Below are 26,909 nucleotides of genomic sequence, written 5' to 3' on the forward strand. Positions count from 1 at the left end.
GAAACAAGCCACGCACAACGTTGCACCAAATAAATTTAAAATCCAGAGCATTTAGATGTACTCAGCTGTCAAATAACACAGTTTGTTAGCATGTGAGCTAAAATACAGCAATAGTTGATTCCCCTGAAGCAAAGCACTACATGAAATGTGACATGACCGAACAAATGTTGCACCTTCTAATAAGGGGTTGCATAAATGCATTTCATCTTCAAATTGATTCGGATCTGGTTGAAACTTCAGTCGTTCCTGTGTTTCCATGATGACGGGCTGAAATCCTCAGCAATACTAACAAAACATTAACACTGGGAAATGTCCAGTGCATATCGTATGGATACGTGTTCATACGTGTGAACATGTGTACGCATACACATATATACTTATATATATAATTTTTTTTTTTCCTTTAGCACAGTGATCTCTATCCCAGACATAGAGAGGGAACAGGATAGGCCGGGCCAACGATGGCTCTAAATTCTGTGTGCAATCATCATTAGAGCCCAGGTTAAAAACAAATAGATTTAAAAAAGAAAAAGAAAAAAAAGGGCAACGGAAACAAAAAAATCTTGAAAATTCGGTAACAAGGATTGCTGCCTAAAAATGAAGAATCACAATATGCTGCCTCTATATGCAAATATCATCTATGTATACATTTAATGTTGTATTACATAAATGTGTAGATAATCGAATTTATGTCAAAAAGCATGAAGAACAGCTTACCTTAAAAAGAGAGAATCTAACACAAGTCAAGGGAAACTTAGCAAAGACTCCTAAAACTAAACTTTCCCCTTTTATCACCAAACTACACCTACAATAAATTATCCTCAATTTCCAACACTTTAGTGAAAATATGAAAAAGAATAAGTCTAAACATTATCAGTATACTGATTGGTAAACTATCATAATTAATTAAATATGAGATTTAAATAAAAAGAAATTCAATTATATCACTTATGATTAGTAATATTTGTGTCTTAACTATATTTTGCATATTTTTGTACACATATTTTTTGTTTTTATGAGTTTTTATTATCATTTTGTTCATTTCTTAAATTGCTGTAAAACATATTGAAAGTTACATCCTGCCTGTCTTTTAACTGTACAAATTGAAAAGAGTTTTAAATATTCTATTTACAAGGAAAAGATTCAACATACAAATGCTTAAACTGATTGATGCCCACTCCAAAGTCTCTCCTCTGTTCTTATTTCCTCACCGATCTCTCTTCCTTAAAGCCTCTTACTGATAGCGGTCGACCTGAACTTTCAAAATGTGTGCGTATAAAAAATTCCAGAGATACCAATCTATTTATTGGGAGCGTTGCATGTGTGTGTGCGTGCGTGTGTGTGTATGTGTGTGTGTGAGTGAATCTGTTTGATTTAAGGCTACCTTGATCAGCTCACTTTTCCGCTGTCATCTGAGGAGCGAAGGAGGACGAGATGCTGTTGAATGTGTTAATAGGTATGAGCAGGTTAGTGAAAATTAACAGCCGTAATCGTTCAATCTTGATTATTTCTCTCACACACACACCACCACACACACGTTGGAGCATTTAGGTTAGGGTATAACACAAGCAGCTCTAATCTCAGGCCGGCGCTCCTCTGGAATCTCCCGCAGCCCTTGAATTTCTCTCATCACCGGCTAATTGTTGATCAATCCTTTGATTAACTAGGAGGCTTCTTTATTTTGTACAGTAAGATGATGAGTCATTATTAGACAACTTGGGGGGGACGGGGGGAGTTGGAGTTTGATGGAACGATAAGGCATGTCTACTGAGTGCCTGCACACACACTGAGTAAAAGGTCCTGTGCAATAAAGGAGACGCCTCCAGCTGAACAGTCAGTCCAAATAAAAAGCCACAAAGCTTTCACAGAGTTGCTGCCTTCATGACGCCTCGGTTGGTGTTGGAGAGGCCTCACTCAATTCCCCACCCTTCTTGGCTCAAGCTACACATTTTGCTTACATAAACGGCAGTGCATATTAATTATACACAATGTCCGGACAAACCTTCCAGTGTGTTCCTCTCAGACTGCACAGGTGAGTGAAAAGTAAAAATACTATTAGCAGGTCGTCAAAACCAAGTGCCTGGCAACTGTTGTCATGTAACCTGAATAAAAGAAGTGATCTGGAGGCTGTGGGACGTCCATCTGTGATGGCAGGATATCCCCGATACAACCGCTGAACCGCTCTTACATGATAAGAATCGTTTTACAAAGTTATAAGAAAAACAATAGCCTTCTCGTTTCTTACACCGTCCATGGTTGCGTCTTAAGCCGACTTTAATTTCCACTGCAGTTTTTGGCTCACAAACACGAGACCATCAAGCAGCCTCTGAGTACGCCGCTCCTTCCTGGCGACACCACCTGAGGACCAACTGGAGGACACATCGTCTGGAGACCATTAAGGCACATCCTTCCTCTCAGTTTCTTCAGCTTCGGGCAAAACATGTTGTGTGTTCACAGTAGCGCAAGATCAAGCCAGCAAAAACCATGTGTATATGTGTGAGTGTGTACACTTTGATTTGCAATGTCTTTAAACATCAAATGAGGATCTGTCAGCTCTAAACGTGTCTGTGAGATCACGTTTGTCTACAATGAGCAAATAAATGCGTGAAAATGGAATAAAATATTCTACAGGAAACAGAAAACTAGGAGTTGACAGTCTCTCTGTCGTCTTATTGCCACTAGGGGCAGACAGGATAGAAGTTCACATCATAAAGCAGTGAGATACCGTACCGACAGAACATAAGATAAGAAATCATGAATGGTGTCAATGTAATTACCACCATCTTTGTTATTCACAATGTTATTAATATTACTGTTGTTCTTATACCCTGTTTTTATAAGAATATCATATTATCATTCATGATTGTATTTCTCATAGCAAACAAGATCAGCTCTTTTGGCGTGAGGGGTGAGGAGGAGGAGGAGGAGAGAGGGGGGAGAACACAAGAGTGAGATGAGAGCTGGACAGACAGAGATGTACAGGCCGTGATGTCTCCTTCCAGACAGAGGGAAGGAGAGAGGAGCACTAGTCATCTCCTGTGTCAATGTGACTATGTCTCCTCTCTGCAGTGACACAAGGGCAGATGGACGCTTCGCTCCTCTCTCTGCTCCAGCAGTCTTTCTTCATCAGCACTCGGCGGGAGCTCTCAGACAGCCATCAAATCGCACCAGGCTCACATGTCCAATATCAAACTAAGATGAGGTGTCGGCTCTTTGCGATAATAACCAAGTACAATGACTTTGCCTCGCTGGGTGGTGAAATGATGGACCTCGGAGTTGAGTGAATTTGTGATGTCGAGGGGAGTGTTAATTGACTTTGTTTGGACATAAAAGTAGAGTAGCTTTGGCCATTTCTGAGAGAGGGTTAATATCCCACGTCTCCTCAGGGTGTCCTGATTTTTTAACCCAGATTTTCTTGCAAAATCAAGATTTACTCTTATTTTCACAACATTTCAGTCTTTTCTTCTTCTTCTAGTTCTCTCGTCTTTTACCTTAGCTTGATGTCCCAATATGGGCTAGGGCTGCAGTGTGTGGACAACATCTTTATAATCATCCCTGATCTCCTAACACTACATGCCTCCATTCCTGTCGTCCTTCTAGCTGACCAGTGTCTATCCCTCCTCTCCAGATTTCTCTCACACATCAGACTCGATGCTGGAGAGTTTCTCGTACACATGGCCATTGCTTCCATTGAAGGGACGCGGGGGGGCGACCCCCAGCATGGAGCCATGGTGGTTCAGTCCACCTAGGCTGAGCTCTTTCGGGAACCGGGGGGTCACGTTGGACATCACCCCAGTTGTGGCAGATGCTGGCAGATATGACGCAGTGCTCATCTGGCTCCTGAAGTCACTTCGGCTGTTTTTGGGAACTTGTTGCTGCTGCTGTTGCTTTTTCATGTAGTATTGTTTGGCTCCATGCATCAGACACTGGTCGTCACCAAAGGTGGGTATAAAGGGGTTTTGGTTCACCCGATCCGGGTAAAGAGATTTAGATAAAGAGAACCCTCCCCCTTCCATCAAAGACCTATCCCTGTCTCTAATGTCTCTTTCTCCAATGGAGCGTCGGTGAAGTCCTTCCCCACCTCTGAACAGGCCAAACGGTGAACCAGGTCCTTTCCGACCCTCGCCTCCATAAAACAATGGGTCCCTATCTCGGTCCCTTTCCCTCTCCGAGCCCCCGTGACGCTCAAATATATGTGCAAAGGGGCTGGTGCCCTCCAAGTAGCGTTCTTTCTCCTTCAGGCTAACACTCCTGGGTGGGGGCAACATGCCTCCCATACCTGGGCCAGCCATCCCTCCACCTCCACCTATACCGCCCATCAAACTTCCCATCCCACTGGACTCCTCCTTCTGAAGATCAACAAATGTGTCATACGAGTGCTGCCGCCTAAGTTGTTTGCCTAACGCGCCACCCTTCCTCCTCTGTTGGCCCTGAAGTTGAGACTGAGGGCCTGCGCCCATGCCTCCTCCTCCGACACCTTTCCCTCCCCCCATCTGTTCCAAGAGGTGGTTGTTGTCCTCGCTGATATCATAGAGGTTTCCTGTCTTTTTGCAGCTCTCGCACCGCATGCAGGTCGCAGAGCTGGGCCGACTGTTTCCTCCACCTCCTGAGGACCCGCAGCTCATGCCACCACCATACACACCGCCACCTCCTCCTCCATGCATGGACATCTGTTTGACTCCTCCTCCCCCACTAGCCCGACAGTTCCTGCATTCCCACTCTCCCCCTGCCAACCCTGATCCTCCTCCACTTTTTGAATCTGACTTTTTGGGTTTGCTCTTGAGGAAGTCATCCACAGGAACCAGGGAGGTGCAGGTCGCCACTCCTCCATCTCTACTCACAGGGCCCTCCGTCAAATCCACGTGTTCCCACTGAGGGACCCCCTCTTTGGGCCGGAACTGGTCCAAGTAAAAATCCCTAACGCTCTCCTTTTCTCTGAATAAGTAGTTCCCGTCATTGTTTCCCCCACCTCCTCCTCTCTTTCGTTCAGAAGGCAGAGGTGGAGGGGAGGCAGAGCGGTGGCCGTGGTAGTGGTGGTGGCTGATGTGGTACGGTTTCCTCCTGTAGCCCAGCTCAATGTCGTCCAGCTCCCGTCTGGACTTGGCAGAGGCCGGCCTCTTTTTTAGGCTATCGCGGTACTGTTTGCGCTTCTTGGCATTACCTTCCAGGTTTCCGTAAGTTACAGTGTGCGTGGAAATGTCTGAAACATCCGAGCGTATATTCCCCTCGTCATCTCCTCTTCCTCCACAGTAGTTATGTCCGGGGATGTAGGTTGAACTCGAGGCAGCTCCCTTGAAGGAGAACTTCCCGTACAAGTCCGGCAGGCCCCCTTTGAAGCCCTGGCCTGAGGGAGGAGTCTGTCCAGACAGCAAATCAAATTTGCTCATGTTCCTATGGGTAAGGGCTGAACATGGCTGAGTGGTAAAGATAGGGGCCACCCCTCCACCCAGGCTGTCACAGTCAAACATGCCACCCTCCAAAGAACTAGCACTGCCCAAACTATGTGGCCTGTTCTGAGGAGGCCCGCTGAGCCCTAGTGTTGAGCCATGATGGTGCAGGTAGTGGTCCTGGTACAGATTACTGTCCTTTAGGTGGACGTTGCCAAACGTCCTCTCCACCTCACTGATGTAGTCACTGAACATGTTGTCTTCTGGGAGGTACGGTGGCTTGCAGTCTGAGTGTCCGGCCAAGCTGCGCCGGTGTTCAGATATGTCATAAACGGAGGATTCACGGCGTATGAAGTCCAGAGCGCTGTGTGGTGAGCCGTTGACCCCTGACAGAGAAGCCATGTTTTTAGCAGTGCGTAAGAGGCGCATGATGTTGGAATGGGTGTTGTTCATGGTGGCTGAAGGGGAGTTCAACGCTGAGCTGCTCTTCTCCTCAATCTGCACCCCGTGGATACAGCTGTAGATGCCCTGTGTGACAAAAAATACAAGTGATTGGTTTCAAGTTCAACAACTATTATCTATGTTCAGCTGAAAACAGAACAGATGTGTACACATGAGTGAGTTTAATAAATGTTCTATGCGTTTGTATATATATTCTAGACATAAATATGTAGTATATTATCTGGTCTGATCAACACAGTGGAAGAGAGCACTTGGTACAAAGATTCAAAGAGGCTAGTGTAGCTGGATGACTGATAAAGGCAAAGGGGCTTTAAAAACCCCAGAGTCCCGCCGGTCAATACCTTTAATCAATGTGATTAGAATTCAGCTGAACAATATCCTCTGGCGGTTATTAAACACCTCTATTCCACAGACCACAACACCATCATCTCTGAAGGGAGACGCCATGCCAGCTGAGTGTTACCGTGACAGAAAGATGAACGGCTCCATTTGCATTCAGTGATGTATGATGTAATATTCAGATAAAAATGGATATAGAGCAGAGAGGTGAGAGGAGACCCGGCATGACAGATGGGTATGGTAAATGATCAGATCAATTTCTAACAATGATTTTACTCAGTTTTTCTGGACAACTGCGGGAATAAAGAGACAGTTTACCCACTGTTAAAGATCAGGGGTCACATGACCTCATCCTGCTCATCACAGCAGAGGTCAGGACTCTGTTGTGAGGTTAAGGGTCATCCAGCGGTCAAATAATCTCTTCTCAACACACTCCTTTTATCCACTGACTTAACCCTACAACCCTCAGCGCTTTCTTCCCTAAACGCTCATTTCTGGCAGTTCGCGGCTTCATGGACGTTACCTGCACTGCAGCGAATAGGCCTTTATCCCTCATTCTGGTTTTACAGATAATGTTATTACTTCTTTCAATTTCACAGTCTGTTAACTGCCAAGTATGTAAAGCTTGACAGTGTCTAAAAAGCAAGAGAGGTTAGCATGAGTTTATGACTCATCAGAATTAGAGAAGAGATGTGGATGTGGACAAATGTTTACGCCCACCTGTTCGATCATTTTTTGAACCGCTTCTTTATATTTATCTGTCCATTCTTCCATCTCTTTTGTTTCTTTTTTACATCTTTTATGCTCTTTGTCTCCACTTCATCTCTTTTGTTTTTCTTCTTTTGTTGTTCCGATTATACCCAAACCTTTCAAAGTAGCTGTGACATCATCCCATCACGGACTACATCTTCCAGAGACATCCACCTAAATCTAGAGATGATCTTCCCTCATTTATATTTCACCTGTGCATATGGCGAAGTGCTGAAAAGAACACTTTGAGGTGTTTGGTGAATGGATATTGGTGCAGGGTTTAAGCTCATTCACGGAAACGCACAAACAAGAAAACAACTGCGACAACAGCTGAAGACCATAGTACAGAAAATGAAAATGAAACAAAGTGATTACTGCTTCATATTCAACAGCAGACTTTGTCCACTCCACATGCCCACATAATCTAACAGTTGGCAGATTGCTGTTGCCCAGTGCTACAGTAGCTGATTACTCGGGGAGGATATGTGAATAACAAAAACCATGGCATGAGGGTTCAGAGGAATTTTCAATCCGCCAGGGGATCAGAACAAAATCTATAAGTGATTACACCACTACAGGCAGACAGGAAATCAGCAAATATAAAGCCGCCCCCCTTTTATTTTACACGCAGCAGCTCCTAATGTAATGTTGCCTGCATGTGATACACGTATGCCACACTAAATGCAATTGAACTTTGACACACTGTGATGTGAGGGCTGTGAAAAGCGGAGTGATTAAACCTCTGATACATTCACTGTGCCAAATCCGTTAGAGGATTTTCGAATCAATATAATTAATTAGTTTCAGTGTTGCAGGTGGGACCCGGAGGAGCAGGTAGACGCGAGGAGAGGAGAGCTGCTTCCAAAGCCGCCCAGTCCCTCGTAGGGACGGTACGCTAACCAAGCGTGAAGCTGTGACCGCGGCTACGAGACTCACACCAACCATGACAGATGCGTCATTTTTTACACCGTTGTGCTTCAATGTTAATTGAAGTAGTAACAATAAAGTTTATTGGATTATGCTGTGAAATTAAAGAAAAAAAAAAAAAGCCTGACTGGCAGGGCAAGAACAGAAAAGGGAAAGTATTTCAGTAAATGAGAACGAGGCAGTGAGAGAGGGTGTTTTTTTGTTTTTTTTGCTGGGGATTGAGGAAAGATAAGCTGTCGTTTCTACTCTTGCTGTTCCGCTGTGGCCTGTACGATTCAAACCAACTCTCTCAAAGAACGACCCCGATATTCTAACATATTGAATTATCCAGTTGTATTTGTGAACACAGAGTTCATTTTTGTTGTTCCATTGTAGCAAAGACAATGGTAATTTGTGTAAATGAGAGCAATCGCTGAATGCCACACAAAGCGTAATAGCATAATGATGTGATAATCAAAAACAACACAAAGCAGTTTGTCTTTGGAAATGAGAAACCAGCTGACATTTTAACAACTGATGTTTTTTTTTCTCCTTCTGCACAAAGATATGCATACATGCACACACTACCATAAACAAGGTGACGGCAACAATGTAAAATTAACACCATTCAGAATAATCAAAGTTGGGCACTGGAGCGTAATATTAGAGCAGAAAGGGGAAAATGTTGTGCTGTTTTGTTTTTTTGGCCTTGCTTTCTTGGCACCACAGCAGCATAACAAATGCAGAGAGAGAGAGAGAGAGAGAGAGCAGCCGTGTGTGGCTGACTGCTGTAAATTAGCCACGTGGTTTAGCCTGCAGCAGTTCACCTTCAGACGCATGGAGTGAATTACACCAAAGCCATGTCAAAACAATTGGAATGCAAATCAAATACCTCAGGGTGACTTTGGTCTCGTGGGATCAAGAAATCTAACCTCTCTGGGTCTGTGGCTGGTTTTTGTGGAGTGAAATATTGATTTGGGCTCAGCATTTTGTAAATATTTACCCCATGAACCGCAGGAGGGCCTGAGAGTCAAGACAAAAGAAAACGGCTCGTATACCTGTATTATATAGTTACAAGTGACAGTTTGGTTTGGTCACTGAGAATACATCCATAGAATCTCATTCACTGTTTTAGCAACTCTAAAGACACGAGGGATATAACACCCCCAGTTCAGACAGGTTAAAGTAAAGCTGATAACGGGATGGTTAATAAACAAGTAACAAAAGTGAGCTTAGAGACAAGGTGGAGTCATCGTCACACCGGAGGAGTAGAGAATTATAACCCACTGAGATATTTTGTTAATAGAGGACTTTCCTGGAGAAATAGTGTTACTGATATTTGCTATATTTGGTTCCAACATCTGATCATCTCTGTCAACATTGAAAACCTTCAAAATTTTCTCTGTTGAAGCGACTACTGTTAATTTTGTCAGCTATTCTTAGCCTTTCAAATGTCTCCATTAGTTTTATCATATTAGTCACATGTTAAGGATTCTGATAAGAATTTAAGTAATTCTCAGTTCCAAGCCAGTGAGCCATTTTTATGCATTTAAAGATTGACAATAGGTTGAGATGGTTTCAGCCCTTAGACCTCTAATCATTGGCCTCACCAGATAAAAATGAGATATTGTGATTGCCTTCTATCTTGAGGGAACCCTCAGAGGGAACCAGCTACCAGCTGGCCAGACAAGTGTTTTGACCCCATATCTAGGCCACACATCAAGTCGCTGTGGGGCTCCACCACAGTTTCAGTTAGTTTCCATCACACATCATCAAGTTCTATATTCATGACGGAGTGGGCAAGAGAAGCCGACGGTGAGAGACGACATCTTAAGTTGGCTTAACACAGGAAACAAAACTGCTGCACGTCATTCAACAAAATATTTGATTGTTCATTCATTTTCTGCCGCTTTATCCGCTGTAGTGGGTCATGGGGAGCTGGTGCCTATCTCAGCTAGCATAGGGCGTGAGACGGAATTGACATTTTATGTTATAGTGGAGTAGCGTTGTTTTTTAAACCTTATTTTAGTCTTTTATCACAAAGTCAGTTTTGTCTCATCATTTTTAATCATTAAAAATGGGTGATTAATTAACATTTTTCATTATAACTGTCATCAAGAAAGTTAATAGGACAATGAAGCCCATTTCCTGTATTCTATCCCAAATGATATACGCAATTCTAACACTGCATGTGAAAGTCACTTTTTTCGTTTCCTGCAACGTTAATTACTGAATTTAAAAAAAGGTTTTATTCTTTGCTGTCAGGTGTCAACAACTATTAGCAGATAATGATTGATGATAAAAAGTTGTGTAACAGTAGCACAAGTCAAAAATGGCTAAAAAATGTCAGGTAACGTCAATCTACATCAGAAATTTGTAAACATTAGCTGACATTAGACACCATAGGCTCAGAGTCAGACAAAGTGAAGCTAAAGCTGTAAAGATCTGGAATGTGCTGACCATTTCATTTGTTGAGAAAGAATGTGATGACATCATGAGTAGTGTGTGAGTTCCCGGCCCGTCTTGGAGAGAAATTACTGGCCATCTGTATATGCATTCAACATTTCTCACTCCAGTGAGTAAAAACAATATTTTTTAGGTTTTAAAATACTGATAGTGTCACATTTATGACGTACAAGTTAATTGTGACCAGACTTTTGAGAAATCCCCCCGTCTCACCCCCCCTGTCTCACCCTGCTGATGGAGAAGACAAAGCCGGGCTGGCCAGAGCAGACTCCCATGAAGCAGAAGCGCAGCTGCCAGTAGAACCAGTGTTCACAGATGAAGGTGATGAGCGACAGAGCCATGGCAGCACCAAGCATGTAGAAGACCCCGGCCATGTTGTCCACGTCCAGCTGGCTGGACATTACCTCGTTCTTCTCATGGTGGCAGATTCCTGTCAGCCACAAGGATTCCAGCTCCTCCATCTCACCTGGATGGAGGAATGCAATGACAGCAGATAGACAGGAGAGGGAAATGACAGAGGGAAGAAAGCAAGAGGAAGGAGACAGAAACAGATGGCATGGAGAAGGAGGGGGGTGGGGGGTGGATGGTATAGACATATGGCAATAAGATAAAGGAAGTGGGACACAACATGAAAGAAGGAAAGGACGCGAGACGGAGGATAGCATGATGACAACACGTGGAGACATGTTTTTTGTAAATTTGAATGGGAAATAAAGAAAGATTTCAAAGAGATGAGGGGTGGAATATGAAACATAAAGGAGAGGAGCGATATGATGTAAGATCAGGATGAGTATTGATGAACATCAGGGACGAAGAGATGATGCAATGGTAGAACAGAGGAGGGAAGATGGTGGGCGGAGTGGGTAAAGTGGAGTTAAAAGTGAAATAGCTTGAATTTGGCAGTTCACTCACTGTAGATTAGAAAATAATTTTTTTTAAAAACCACATGGTCACATGATAATTATCTTGTGCTTACAAGACAATATGCAAAAAACAACACATACATGCATCTCTTTAAAATGTAATTGCTTTTGCATGCATATGTGTGTGTGTCCAAGCAGCTGGAGCCTCTGGTCCTTTTTGTGGGTCACCTTCTGTTTCATCACAGGCTGTTCTCTATCAAAGCCGACTGATGGGACAGGTGTCTCTTAATTAATCATACATTCAGTCGCTGTCGCTGCATGTCAGTGTGACTCTTGCATCGGAGCACTGGCTGGCTTCTGAGCATCAACAACAGGCTCCACAGCATACAAACTCAGGCAGAGGAGCCACGCGCACACAAGCAGGCAAAGATAAAGACGCAGTCAAGCACCAGTCAGGATTTAAAGCTGCTGGGAAACTGTCTGTGAACTTCAACCATTTTAATGTGATGGTGGCGTATAACACTTTTATTGGACATGAGCATATTAACGTAATAGCTTTGGTTTATGTGAGGTAAAGGTGCTCTTGAGAAGTTTTTGGTAAATCGGCTGGGGGATTGTTGGTGATTGTCTATTATCTTGTCATAAAAAATGAGTAGAATAGCAAGACGCACCTGGTTAAAAAAAAAAAACAAACTCAACCGTGTCCCCAATCAGGACGATGTAATGAAATAAATGACGTGAGTATTACTTAAGCTTAAACAAAAACGTAAGCAAAATGAAGAGCAACTATAGATAAAAATGTTTACTGACCGAACCCACATCATTTTCATTGGGTCTTTAAGCAGATGATATTTTTGTCCTACCTGCAAAATGCAAGACAAAACCTACAAGCTCCAACAATGCAAATAAATTCAAGAACAGATAAATCCCCATCAAACAGATGACTCTTAAACAGACAGTAAAAAAAAAAATCCACAGTGAAATCCATAATCCTGACTTGTCATTCACATCAATCAAATTTCAGACACCCAACAATAGTAACAACCTGGCAGACTGGTAGGAATTACACCAAATAAAGTAATGTCACAATCTCATACAAGTTAATTCACAGAGGCTGCACAGAGGCCAATAGTGTGGCCCAGTCTGAACAGTGCAAGATCCCATTTGGACACTTGCTAAAACCAGTGTGGACAGTCAGCCATCAAAATTGGATATGAAAAGGAATCTGATTGGAATCCGATTTGACTGCAGTCTGAACTCAGCCAGAGTTACCTACACATCGGAAGACAAAATTGTCTTGAGACTATAAACCAATCCAACATTTCTTGCACCTCATTACTGGAACCCTCTCTCTCTCTCCTTTTGAGCTCCTGCTGCCACTTCCTAGGAAACTAATCCAATGGCAACCTGAATGATACATCCTCATGAAATGGAAATCAACGAGCAAAATCAACGTCATACCCTTGAAAAAAAAAGTTTTCATCAACTACATATCAATGAAAAAAATCTCCTTCCATTAAAATACAAATTATGCATTTTGGCTAAATCTGGAATCTATTAATCAGGCCTCTCATCTCTCCTCAATCAATCCTTCCCTACAGCTTTCTTTTCTTTTCTGTTTTCCTTACTTTAATTTCTTTAATTTAGTTCAGTTTTCTCAGGATGCTGATATCACATTCTACAATTATTACTGTTATTATTGCTGTTGTCACAATTAATAATACATTATTAATTTCTTCTTCTTCTTCTCATTGAGACACCACACAACACCAGGTCTGGATTAAACCCACGCACACTCCCACAGTCCCACAGGCCTGCACACATTGCATTGAAACACACACAAACTAACACCCTTATTATCACTCTCACACATACACTAACACACACCTAACAACATATACACCCACACACATTTTCTGTTTGTCTCTCTTTTAAAACCTTACGTTACCTCACTGTTCCTTTATCAATTGTTTTAAGGTGATTTGTTGTTGTTCTGTTATTGTTTGGTGATTTATATATTGTTACCATCAGACACAGGATTAATTGTGGTGTGTGAGATTAGGTTATCCTGGGAGGTGGGCACATGTTGCCCTGTGGTGGAGCAATTGAGGCGGGCTGGGGTCAGGGTCAGAGGGAAAAAGTTTGACATCCACGCTGCAAATCATTTTCAGTTGCTTGAACAATAAGTCAAACCATAATCAGTTAAGTATTTTAACATGATACAGTATTTTTAAGACAATATTTGCAATATTAGAATCAAACGTTAAGCATTTGTTTTCTGGCAGCCAGTCACAGTGTGTGGTAAATATGAGGCTAAAGTCAGCAGCCTGTTAGATTAGCTTAGCAAAAAGACTGAAGGTCCTTCCTTGATGGACAATAACAAAAGTGGAATAAAGGACACAAGATCTGACTGAAGGAACTGTGATTAAGCTAATGTCTGACTTGAAACACATCATTAAACACATCAGCCAGAGCCAGTGAGGTAAGTAACCTCATGCTTTCAGCTGCTTTTCATCAGCTTCTAATTCAATTTGCATGTTATTTTCTTTCTTGTTTCCATTTTTAGACACTTTACAAAATCCAATAACAAAATGTAAGAACCAATAATTTAATTAAACAGAGATTATATTCAAAAGACAAATGTAAAAAGTATTTGAGAACCGAAGAAATATTTCACCATTGATACCTTCTGAGATTATTGAGCAGCATGAAGCCTAATAAATTAAGTTGTCACTTAAAGACATTACACCCCAATCACGCTGGTATGCCGCTGGAGTTTTTTCATGTGCCGAATATTGCCAACAATCATCCTGCTTTGTGAATGCTACTTCAGTAAACCAGCAAGCTCTGTTAGCATCTTATAAGGTGATGTACCAAACTGCTCAGTGCAAAAAGCCCACACCACAGCAGAGGAGCTGAAACACTGAGCAAGAGCTGAGAGTTGCTTCAAAAAGCAGAAAACAACAGAAAATAATTGAGAAGAAATGCTTTAAATGGACCAGAAGGTCATTAAACTCAACACATACTGAGAATGAGAGCAGAGGCAGAGCTAAATATTATCTAAATATTATGCTGACCACTAAATGTTTTAGTAGAGAGACTGTTTTTCACTGACAAACGTTATCTCAGACAAGGTCATACAAAATGCTTTGAATGGCAACCCTATGGTTGCCTCTCATGTAGCACATAACAAGAAAGCTTTCACAATTGCAAACAAAATTTTCAACTTTTTGATTTTGATCATTTTTGTCATGATTATTTTTCTCATATATTTGGGAAGGTGGCTCAAATAGAGAACAGCCTTAAGTTTTAAAAGGTCAACACCCTCACTGTAAATAACTTATGAAACTTTTCTTCCAACATGAAACCACCAACCAAAAGCGCAGTATTATGTCACTTCTACTCAGGCCTACATTCAACCACCCAGACTCTATCCCAGGCTAGGCACCGGGCCACTGGACTCTCCACGTGAGTCTGTTGGCTATCTAGGCCACCAGGAGGGGAGTGGATGGTGAGGCGTGGCAAAGTGACATTGGTATCCTAAGAGGGGCGAGACAGCGCCGCGTGATTCCTGTATGAACGCTCCTACACAAAAAGGTGTTATTGTAAGACGACCCATTTCAAATAGAGGCATGCACATGTGTGTGCACAAAAATATACACAGACACTTGCAACATTACTCTTACAGTGTATATATTTGAATAACTATTTTTGTAAGTAAAACTTCTAAATTATGTAGGCTAACAAAAATAAACTTGTGTCATAATCAGAATCTCACCACCCGTTCTTTATCTCTGACACACACACACACACACAGGCTTGGCCCATATTATTATTACACACACACACACACACGCACACACGCCGTGCACTCATGTGCACACGGTGCTGAAATACACCACGAGCTATACTGGCATCCCTAACTGGGACGCAAGTAGAGTTCAGCCCCGGAGCGCCCTTTGGTTCAGGATGCTCACAACAAGCTGGACCAAGCTCAAGTGAACACACACACACACACACACACACACACACACACACACACACACACACACACACACACACACACACACACACACACACACACACACACACACACACACACACACACACACACACACACACACACAACGTCTGTGATGTGAGTTGAAGCTGAATTCAGAGAGAAGCTGTTGTTAGTGACATTTCGACATAATCTAGATTTTATGATGAAGAGTTTCTACTTGAAAACCACAAAACATGAGCTGGTCGGGGATGAACATGTCAGTTGATTAACTACTCTACTCGTCTACTTTCTGGCTCATTTATGTTCCAGCTGGAGCTGACAGGACTGAATCGCATCGAAAGAACATCCCCTGGAGAGTTTAGATCTAAATCTCAAAATACTGCATGAGGACCCTTGAAGCTGACGTCACATTTCCTATACTTCACACTTTCAGTCACCTTTGCTGAAGTCAACCCAGCGTAACGAATGACGAGTGCTCCCAGAAACAAGAACAAAGGCCAATCAGAGTAGTAATGTGCCTAGTCAACAAAACATGGAATTGAAATTCTGTTCTGTGGGCCCCTAGAGCCAACTGCAATACTGAGACAAGATATTGTTAGGATAAGATAAAATAGGATGTTCCTTTATTGAAAGCCTGTGGGGGAAATTCAGCTTGACACAGCAGTACAAGAGGAGACGTGGCAGTTTTGGGGTAAAAATGCACCACAGAATTAAGTTACATTCAATAAAAAGGGACATCAATTATAATGAAAATATTATCTATTGTAATCTTAGTCCACAATACTGATCCCTGCAAAGTGGAGAATGAAAGTTGATATATCTGAAAAAATTATGTGTGTCTAAATTCAGTAGATTTTAGTTTGAACCTTTTTCCACCAGAACATGCTTTTAGGATGCCTGAAGCATGTTACATATAAAGTGTATTTTAAATGACATTCAAATGATGTGCAAGTTGTTGTCAAATTTCATGAGGTGAATAGTGAGTTACAATAAGAATAAAAAAAATCTCTTACTTGTTTGAAACAAACCAAACAAATGTGGCATGTCTCTATTTTTGCCTGCTTTTACAAAAATGCTTACATTTTGATTAAATATTGTTAAAATAGTGTATATTTCTCAAATTTACATGAGAAATTAACTCAGCCAGTACTATTTCACCTACAGCGATGTTGGAGGCAAGAATTGTTCACAGCCCATTGGTGGCCAAGATTGTTGTGCAATTTACAGCCTGACTTTCTGGAGACTGAGCAGCATGTATTAGTAAGATGGGTGAAAACAGCTCTTCCTCACCATCTCCAAAGAGCTGCAGGATGGCCAGATCCACATGTCTCTTCCAGAGAGACTCCTTCTGGATGGCGATGCCATAACCCGTTGTGGCAAAGATGTAGCCGCTGCCAATCGTCACCAGCTTGCAGCCTTCGTCCCTGCCGGCCCTATAGTTCAGCACGGCTGCGTCATAAATGAAAGCATCTAGTTTGCTAATGAAGAAGAGAGAGAGGGAGATAGAGAGAGACAGAAGAGAGAGATAGGTTACAATTAATTAGCAGTCAGGGGTCAGACATCACAGTTACAACATTCCAATTAACCTGCTAAATAGCACTAAGCTGCTGATAAGTGAAATAGTCTTCCACTTGGTTTGCCAATGCTGGAGTTGGCACACAGACTGGCTAACATGCTCACACACGACGAAAGTGAAGAGGGGGAGTAAAAGTATTATTGGAGATTTTCAGTGACTATATGCTCAAAAGAAAACGAGTAGGAAAGATATAAACAGATTACTTTCTATTTTCCACACTATTTTACCTTCTACGACAAGATGTCCCACCAAAACCCCAACTCAAACTGAGCAGCTCTAAATAACTGGTTAATTTTTACAATAAGCTTTTGGATTTTTCTTCCAAAAATGAGTGAACCTGAATGCTCTACTGTCGTGTGAAGTTTCTCACCCAGCCTTCAGACTCTGCAGAGCCTCATTGACATTCCTCTGATGGAACTTTGTCATGTAGGAGTGCATTTCTGGATAGTTGTTTCGAATGTTTCTCTCTGTGCTGCCATTTGGGACGGTGCCGAAGCGAAACGGAGGCGAGAAGTCATTGGGACTCTGGAACTATGTGTGGAACAGGGAGCATAGAGAGAGAGAGGAATGCTAAAACTCTGAAAATTGAAAAAAAAGGTGAGAAACAGAGGCCAGCATCAAACCTTTAATCTTACCTTTTTGTCTGAGAGACCCGTTACCTGGTCCACATATTCCTCCTGGATCATGAAGGCAGCCAGGTTGGCAGTGTATGAGGCCAGGAAAATGACAGCAAAGAAGGCCCATACTGACACCATGATCTTACTGGTGGTGCCTTTGGGGTTCTGCACTGGCACAGAGTTGTTAAAGACCAGGCCCCAGAGCAGCCAGATGGCCTTACCAATGGTGAAGGATGGACCGTGAGGCTCTGAAAGAGTCCAGTGACATCAAGTTATATATACATAACATGTCACCAGTTAGTAACTATGCTAGCTGCCTGCCTTTCAGTCCAACTCTTTGTTTTGGCAGATATTTATACCTCTTCACAACTAATGATCACTTCACCTTTTGTCAAGCGTCGTCAAATTTCTCATCTCTCTAATACTTTGATTTATGGTTGAATACCTGCCTATCGACATTGCCGTTAGCTTCATCTCTACTTAGTGTTTAGCTCTGAAATATTAACATGTAAGCTTACAAATGGGGCAAATTTTACCTGCTTACCATTGTCATGTTGGTTGGTCTTTATCAGCGGGTTTTGAACTGTGGTGTCTAGCTATTACAAAAACCTCTTTACTGCACATGTAAATTGAATTAATCTATTCCTGGTGTGAGGTTTGATTCATCTGTGCTCTGGCATTCGGCTGCTTCATTCCAGTCATTATTCTATGATAAGCGAGTTTTTCATGTTTGTGTGGGCAAGTGTGGGCATGTGTGCTACAAACAAAGACAGAGTGTGTGTGTTTGTATGGACATGTATTGTTGTACGAGGCTTTTGTTCAGGGACAAGCCGACTTTATCGTGCCAAATATCTCCTTTATGAAGTTTGCAATGAAGATGATTAAATGAATTGACTTAACAAATCTGCAGGCACGCCATTGATACAGGATTGCGTCCAGTCCTTTGACTGGACGAATTTCAATCTGCACTCTTCATGATACTGAACTCCCACAGTGCTACAAGCAGATAAAACGAGGATGCATACAGAGGAGAACAGCACTTTAGGGAGGAGTACATCTTCCAACATGATGAAGGATGTGAGGAATGAAAAAAACCCCATTGTCTATATATAGCCCTATCAGAGATGGAGTTGTGGGAAGACATTGATCTTTTTTAAAACTTCCTATCTTTTTTGGCTGAGGAGATCAAACAGAAAACTAGCCTCTCTGTGTCAGAACTGACATGTGGTTTTGGCAAATATGTAAATGAATGCAAATGGTTTGTCCGGTGAGAAGGAAGCAACGATAAAGGTGTTCTGAGACCCATTGAAGGAGATGCACCTGTAAATGATAAAAGGAGCACAGCTTGGGGAAAGGGGAGGAGTGGAGGACAATGAAGCTATCAGGTCAGTAAAGACAGCTGGTCTGTAGGTGGAGGCGTTCTGCAGTTCGTTTGTGTGTCTGTCAGTCTTTGCGCACAGCAAAAGAGAATTTATGCAACATGACCCACGCTGTTAGTGAGAGAGAGCTGACTGCCAATCTGCACCTGTAGAAACAACTAGTTAGCAAATTACTCATCAAACACTTTTCCTCTGGAAGACTCAATTACCCATCAACATGTTTCCCACGTAAATTTGTAGATTTCACCAGACATATCTCATGTTCTCATCCTGTGAATGTTTTTGGTGAACAGATCGGAGTTGGCTTCATTTGGATTTTTAATTCCACCATCAGATTGTTTTTTTCTTGCCAAAATTGTTCCTCTGTTTTCATGTGCTGATAGTAGTCTCACATACAGGACTTCCAAGTTGGCTGCTAGAAATTCTTTCATTCACACTATTCAGGAAAACAAAATATAACAACTTTAAACCTAACACACAAACACTGATACTAGCGCAGTTACACTTATCACTTATTTTATCATTTCATCAGTAAAAATTGTGGAGAGCAGGACGGAACAAAAGTATTAACCCACTAAAACATCATTATTGCTAAAGCAGCTACATCAGCGAATGGATGGATGGCGAGATGGATGGCTGGCTGGCTGGCTGGTTGGCTGGATGGATGGATGGATGGGTCCAACTCAGATAAGAATTTTCCAATCCAAGGCATGTAATAAATATGAATCAGTCTAAAGTAAAGTAGTACTATTAATATTATTTTTTTCTTCCTTCCTTCTTATCCAAGATACTTCCTGTTACCCTGTGGACCAGGTCTGATGATGTAACTTCCAGTGTAATAATGTCACACAAAAAGTTCACTTTGGTTACTCCGGGTACATTTAGCTACTAATAGTTCTACACTCTTAAGCAGGAGTTTTAATTGTAAAGTGATATTTTTAGATTGTTATACTGAGCTTTAATCTTAAGGATCTGAGCACATCCTCCACTATTGCATAAACATGGTGGGAGGAGGCTGAGGCAAGAGGCTAGGATGAAAAACAGAATCTTTGATTTCTGTGAAAAAGCCAATGCCTCTCAAGCCTAAAATCAGTGTTGACATGTTTTAATATTTAAGCAACACTTTGATTTGTTGACCATGAACCAAAAGCCTTTGATTGCTTATGATCAGTTTGAATAATCTTCCATGAACACTTTTAGAGCTACACTTTAAAAATGTAAATAATCCAATTTCCTACAAAACAGCCTTAGCATTAGTTAAAGTTCAGTCTAAATGCAGTATATTTCCTTTAACAAATATACATGTGATGGTAAATTTGGTTAATGGTTTATTTAACCTTGGCGTGCTGTCCCATCTTGTGTGTTCTGAGTTAAAAGACGGAGACATGAATGTGGACATATGGCTAGAAAACCAGAAGAGAAAGTGACAGCATCGATTTAAAATTACATCCTCAAACAATATTGCAGTTGGACCCACAACAGGCACCATGTCAGTGTCCGTGTATGCATGTGTGTGTTTTTGTGTATTGAGCTGAGACCCCTCACCTTTGCCGTCAGCCAGACAGCGGTTGTAGCCCACAGGGCTGAAGTACTCAAATATAAACACAGCTATTGCTGACACCAGCAACAGCATCACGAACATCATCACCCACACATCCGCACTGAAGGGCTCTGGGGGAAGGGGGGGGGGCAAGGGAGTTGGGGGAGTGCAGATAGACAGAGAACGGAAGAAGAGAAGATGGGAAGAACAAGGTTGTGAGGATGCAGAAGTGAGAAAAAGATGAGGGACATCAGGAGCAAGAGCAAGAGGAAGAGAAAAAAAAAGAGTAAGGGCGTTGGAGAGAAATAGCAGAAGGGGAATTAAAGCAACAGAGGAAGAGAGAAATATGGAAATGTAGTGTGCCAGATTGAGAAGAGGGAGATTCAGAGAGATGGAGTAGGAGTAGGAGGCATAAGAGGGCAAAGAGAAAGGAGTGAAAGAGAGAATAAATAAACAGTTAGTTACCATGAACGCCAGTCTGCCTCCTCATTGTACAAATGCAGTAATGCTTGGCTGTAATCAGTGTGTCCACTAAAACACTTTCAGTCCAAATTTAAAGGAAACACGGATGTCAGCTTAAAGTGACCTGAAGGAGGACTGTCTGAAATGCAATCTATCAGGACTACTGATGAATTAACAGCAACGCTATAAAATACAATTGATAAAACCAACAAGCTTGTCTGTCCGAGTCGATAATCAGCATGGTGGAAAAGACAGGACAAGCTGTGCCACCAGTTTTTCACTAAATCTGGCAGGGTAGGAATATTAACTAAATAATAACTAGTAAGTAAATAATAAGCATGTCAGTGTCAAAACACTGAATGAAGAGAGCAGAAAATCTGTCGAAAGGTTGATGAGACTGTTACATTGATTTTATGCTTTAACTTCATCGATTCAGCCTGAAAAGTATCAAAAACATGTCTTCAGGTTCCTCCTTCAAGTCATCTGTGCCATCGACATATGACAGATGATCCTCACCTAAGAAGGCCGAAGGCGAAACGGTGCCGTTGCTACGGGAGACCATGACACTGATGCCTGTCTCGATGAAGGGGACAGAAAAATCGATGACTTCTGACCTCTCCTCATTGATAGTCAAAGAGCCGACCGCCATGTGTGCATTTTTTAGCACCACCTGGCGGAGATGAGAACATTGTCGATTCAAACATCTTCCTAACACTCATCAGCTTCATAAGTACTAAGGCGTTGAACATTGATGAAGTGAACTCTAAATTCTAAAAAACAAATTTCCTGAGAGAAGTGGAAACAAAAGCATTGAAAAACCAAATTCAATCACGATAGTAAAGAGTAGACCACAGTAGAGAAAAAAAACAAAAAGTTATATTACAGCAATCACTTGAAGGTGAGTGATCTGGGAATCATTCTAAAGGTATGAAGATTGGAATTTGACGACATATCCTTTCATTCTAAAGGGCATAACGCAAACATTGTTAATGTTTCCGTTATATCATCGCATGAATTGAAAAAATGGGACTGAACCTCTCCGTTAAATGTTTTCAGTGGTCTAATATACAAAGAGCAAATGTTTTGGTGCCCTGCCTTTAAGTCCAAGAGTGATAACTTTAGTCTAGACGCACTTTTTCAAAGATATTCATTCAGAATTCATTATATTAGGAAACTATTTTCCAAATGACTTGCAGTTTGCTCTGGGTAAAGAGCAGAACTCGTAGCACCATCACAGTCGCTCCCATCTTCACCATTAACATGTAAGAGCGTGCAGCAGGTTTGGGCAATCCCTCAGTTAGCTGTCAAAAGGTATTTTGGGAAACGCAGCAAATCAAATCTGACATAATGGCAGATGGGACAGGTTGAAGGGAAGGAAATGCGTTTAAGAGCCGGGAAAGAATTAGACTGAGAAAAGTGAGGCGATGACACACATGAGATTGGAGATATTGAGATAAAAATACTGAGCGGCTGGTGCAGACGGGAGGCCAACAGGCCTTCTATGCACGGCGCTCAGAGTGGACACTCGTGATATGAGCCAGGGGAGAAAAAGGGGGAAGAAGACAGAAAGAGGGAGGGGGAAAGTGGGTTATCACAGTGGGTCATGGCTTCTCGAAATAGCCGCCTCTCCGTCTACCTGCCTCTCTCCCATCAGTAACTCTGTGCAGGTATATTTAGCCCCAAAATTTAGAGCCCTACAGCACAGGCGTAAACTGGGACAAGACTATCTTACTGAGTTAATAAGGTGTTTGTGACAGTGAGTCAAAGTTTCAGTGTTGTGGAGTGTGTGCTCGTGTGTGCATTTGAGTGAGTCATAAAGATAAAACGACGGAGAGAAAGAGAAGGGTGTGAACCTTAGTTCTCTGAAGGTCCATCTTACAGACAGGTAGAAATATACAACAACTCACCATATCTGAATATATCAAAGAGTTTGACTCTCCTTTGCCTGCATTTACAACTTTTGAATCCTGTTTGTTCTGTCAGCTTGAGTGCTGCTGTACATGTTCAATCGTGTGTTTGTGTGTTTAGTGCCTCAATGTGCGAATATCTGCCTGAGGAGGAGAGAGACAGTCCATCCAGCAGTGTGCTCACTTCCTCTCTCTCCATTTGCTCCCTCTATCTCCCTCCTACGACTTGTTCTCTACGTGTTATGAAAGTGACCCATGTGGGTGTTATTGAGAATGAGTGAGCCTGTATTCCGCGTTTATGTATGAGTCTCAGCTGGTGTGTGCCAGAGTCTTTATGTGACTCTGCCAGCAAGGCCAAATTCATGTAATCAAGTGTATTGCTTCTAATATTTAAAATTGGGAGTATTAGCTGTGGTGCAAGTCAATGCATCCCAATGAAATCTGACACTGACAATCGAGTTAGGACAAGATGTCAGCCCTCTTCAGTGCTCATAGATTTTATTCTGTGTAATCTTTCCAGGCTAAGTGTGGCTAAGTGTGTAAAGGCCCTCGCTAAGTGTCTGATAGCAGGCTGAGGCACGTCTAGCATGTGACAGAACGTGCTGCCTTCGTTGTAGATGTCAGTGCATTAAAGGTGTGAGATATACCGTAGATCTGGCGCATTTCCAGCTGGAGGTCACAGGCTAGTTTGTTGGACACAGCAGTGTGTGTGTGTGTATGTGTGAGCGAGTGTTCATACTGTATATGAAACACTCAGCATGTCTGTCTGCTTCCATGTGTCTGCAGTCGGGCATGCATTCTCTCATTCCTGTGATCATTCATGCATAAATGTCACTTGTCTGTGTCAGGGGGAGAGGTTTGCTGATATGAATGCAGCCCCCCTCCTAATGACCATTCATCTGCGGAGGTGAGAAGGAGACGGCACATTACAGCGCTTTTAGTCGGGGGGAGTTTATTACAGGTGACCACACTTTCAGCTCTGCTCCCACTAATTCACTGGCTGACTGGCAGGACGACTTAAATGGCTTTATATAATAGATTAAATGAGTCAGTTTAATGAAAATTGAACAGCAACGGGACAGAGTGGACACATAATCTTGCCGGTGACTTGTGAAGGTTGTTACAAACTTCAGCGTCCACAAAAATAAAAAAACGGACACAGCATGTTTTCAAAGCGGGATTTTTGGACTGCGATCGATTGGTTTGCCTTTTTTCCTTTCAGTAACACATAGTCGAAGTCAGACGCCGCAAGTGAAGTTCATTCTTATAGGGTGAAGCATGAGCACTGACAACGACATTACCTTGCAACCAATGTTGATTGGGGAACATTTAGAGCCCAAAGTGAATTGTTGCAGCTGACTGAACTATATGCAGCCTTGGGTTAGGTGTTTATGCTTGTCAGCAGCTGACATAAGTGTTAGGTCTTTTGGGCAGAGGGCTGACCCGGAAACCGAAGCTCATAATCCAAGGTATGAAAACACACTTCAAAGAGGAAATGAGAGCTTCAGGCAGCTCCTATGGCAGCTAAATATAGAACAGGGTGAACAGAGACTGCAACTCTTTCAACCGTTTGATCTTTCTTTCACCTTCCCTTACACTTTGGATGTATTTTTATTGAGTGCTGATGATCTCTTGGCAGGTTTAATTAAAGATTACCAGAAACTACACAGTGCAGAGTAAAGGCAAGGTGTTGGAAAGTTGAACATTGTTTTGTGATGATAAACAAACATATTGTCAGTGTCTAAGTGAAAGTAAGTCCAAGTTCCGGATGACAAAGATATATTTGTGGTCTAATTAATTTGAAGAATATTTTGTGCTGTAAAATTTATTTTTTAGGAAACTAAAGGTTAAAACATCTAGAAAAGAAATGTTTAGGACAGATATGGGATAGTAAATTCAACTGATGACCTCTAAAGTATGTCAAATTGCAAAAATCTGTTGCAGCACTGTACATTAAAGACTTGTTTAGTCGTAGTGAGAGCGCTATCATGTACTATAGGTAAGAATAGAAAAACCTATGTAAGACAAATTTGAATCCAATTTCAAAATAGGAGTTTAGAAAACTAAAAAGTATCCACAAACAGTTTATTAACTTTACATCTGTACAGTTTAAGACACAATCAGTGAAGAATGACAACCTGGAATTAACACAACATGTGTGTTAGAGGGGATGGGGTGGTTGTGAAAATGTGTTTCACACAACCATGTATTAAAATAACTCAATTACCAAAGATGAAAATGTTCCATCAAATTCTGTTGTTGGCAGTTAGGTAAGGACGTTGTGTTGGGAGCTACAACTTAAAAAATGTTTTTGTGGGGTTCAGGGGTCTGTCTGCTGTGCTTTTTGCTCCAAGGTTACCTTCTCTGTACTGTACGCCTTTTTCTGGCCCATTTAATGAAAGATATTCTGTTTGATTTTGTGCGAAAGATGTTTTTCTATCTCTGTGGTGCATTGCCAAATGTCCTTCAAATGGTCACATCAACAGTGAAACAAACTAAAAATGTTGTTTCCATGATCACAAAAAACACCAGAAGGTAGAAAAGTATGGATGAAAAAATCAGTGAATGGCATGACTTCCGATCATGTATCTGACATACACTCTATTGTCAAAAGCATTCCCTCACCCATCCAAATGATCAGAATCAGGTGTTGACCCACTGTTTTACAAACGTTTGTGAAAGACTGGGTCACTCCCGGGAGCTTAGTGAATTTCAGCCTAGAACTGTAATAGGATGCCACCTGTGCAACAAATCCAGTCATGACATTTCCTCTCTAATAAATATTCAACAGTCGACTGTCAACTGTATTATAAGAGAGTGGAAGTGTGTGGGAATGACAGCAACTCAGACACAAAGTGGTGGGCCACGTAAACTGATGGAGCAGGGTCAGCGGATGCTGAGGCCCTTAGTTCGGAGATGTCACCAACTTTCTGTAGAGTCAATCACTACAGAACTCCATACTCCATGTGGCCTTCAGATTAGTTTAAGAATGGTAAACAGAGAACTTCAAGGAATGGGTTTCCATGACCGAGCAGCTGCATCCAAGCTATACATCACCGAGTGTAAAGCAAAGCGTTGGATGCAGTAGTGTAAAGCCTCCCGCCACTGGACTCTAGAGCAGTGGAGCTGACCCCTTCTTCTTCCAACATGACTGAGAACATGACTGAGAACCAATGCACAAAGCAAACTCCATAAAGACATGGATGACAGTCTGGTGTGGGTGAGCTTGACTGGTCTGCACAGAGTCTTGACCTCAACCCAAAAGAACACCTTTGGGAAGAATGAGAGCGAAGACTGAGAGCCAGACCTCATCCAACATCAATATATGACCAAACAAACACCCTTCTGGAAGAATGATAAAAAATGACCATAAACAGACTCCTAAACCTTGTGGACATCCTTACTAGAAGAGTTGAAGCTGTTACAGTTGCAAAGGGTGAACCAATGTCACATTGAACCCAATGGATTAGGAATGGGATGTCACTTATGTGCATATGCGAGTCAAGCCAGGTGAGCAAGTACTGTTGGAAATATAGCGTATATTCAAAAAAGCTGACAGAGTGCACCTCAAACGCAAAAGCAGGCTACACAGAAAAAAAACAAAGACTTGGCAATGTCTCCTCACCTCTCCCACCATGCCGTTCCATGTCCCATTGATCTTCTTGCCATGTTTGCCATTAGTGACCAGATAAAGGTCATAGGTGAACTTAACTGACTTTGCGATCTTTTTCAGGATGTCAATGCAGAAACCTTTACAGCAGCGCTTGATGTAGATCCCCTCCTCTTTTGTCTGATTGCTGCAAGGAGAGATGAACAGATGAGGGGATCTTTAATTAATCAAGTACATACTTCTATCTGAATTGGAATTCATTTTTAATTGTAGTGGTGATGTTGTTTTCCTGCTGCTGTCAGTGTCACAGACACACAGTGTCTGTGTGTGAACTCATTTGACTTCTGGATGTTAAGCTGCTGGGAACAAATTAGCACCATTCACAGATAATATTTTCTCTTTTCATTTATTTATTTGGTCAGTTGTGCAGTAGCTAAAATGGTTATTGTTTCAAATAGACAGAGCAAATATTCTCCTTCAGCATGTTTTTTATTTCACATGCATTATTTTTCTTTATTCCTATATATATATATATATATATATATATATATATATATATATATATATATATATATATATATATATATATATATATATATATTACATTGAATAAGCGTCTCACAGTGATTTGATCTGTTTCCG

At 41.8% G+C, this 26,909-nt stretch overlaps 1 protein-coding gene across 1 annotated transcript in view; it reads right to left on the bottom strand.

Moving 5' to 3' along the window:
* Nucleotides 1-3,635: 3,635 nt before the first annotated feature.
* grin2ba (glutamate receptor, ionotropic, N-methyl D-aspartate 2B, genome duplicate a) overlaps nt 3,636-26,909 on the bottom strand; it is a 77,635-nt gene continuing 54,361 nt past the window's right edge. Inside the window, exons 6-14 of the mRNA XM_068336843.1 lie at nt 26,890-26,909; nt 26,283-26,454; nt 21,267-21,420; nt 20,294-20,419; nt 17,388-17,617; nt 17,123-17,283; nt 16,467-16,654; nt 10,538-10,776; nt 3,636-5,915 (exon numbers count right to left, since the gene is read on the bottom strand). The exon at nt 26,890-26,909 is cut by the window's right edge and continues 189 nt beyond it. Of these exons, the coding sequence (XP_068192944.1) occupies nt 3,636-5,915; nt 10,538-10,776; nt 16,467-16,654; nt 17,123-17,283; nt 17,388-17,617; nt 20,294-20,419; nt 21,267-21,420; nt 26,283-26,454; nt 26,890-26,909 (3,570 nt within the window). The remainder of the gene's footprint in view (nt 5,916-10,537; nt 10,777-16,466; nt 16,655-17,122; nt 17,284-17,387; nt 17,618-20,293; nt 20,420-21,266; nt 21,421-26,282; nt 26,455-26,889) is intronic.

The sequence above is a fragment of the Antennarius striatus genome, chromosome 16, assembly GCF_040054535.1.
Source record: "Antennarius striatus isolate MH-2024 chromosome 16, ASM4005453v1, whole genome shotgun sequence".
In the NCBI taxonomy this organism is placed as follows: Eukaryota; Metazoa; Chordata; class Actinopteri; order Lophiiformes; family Antennariidae; genus Antennarius; species Antennarius striatus.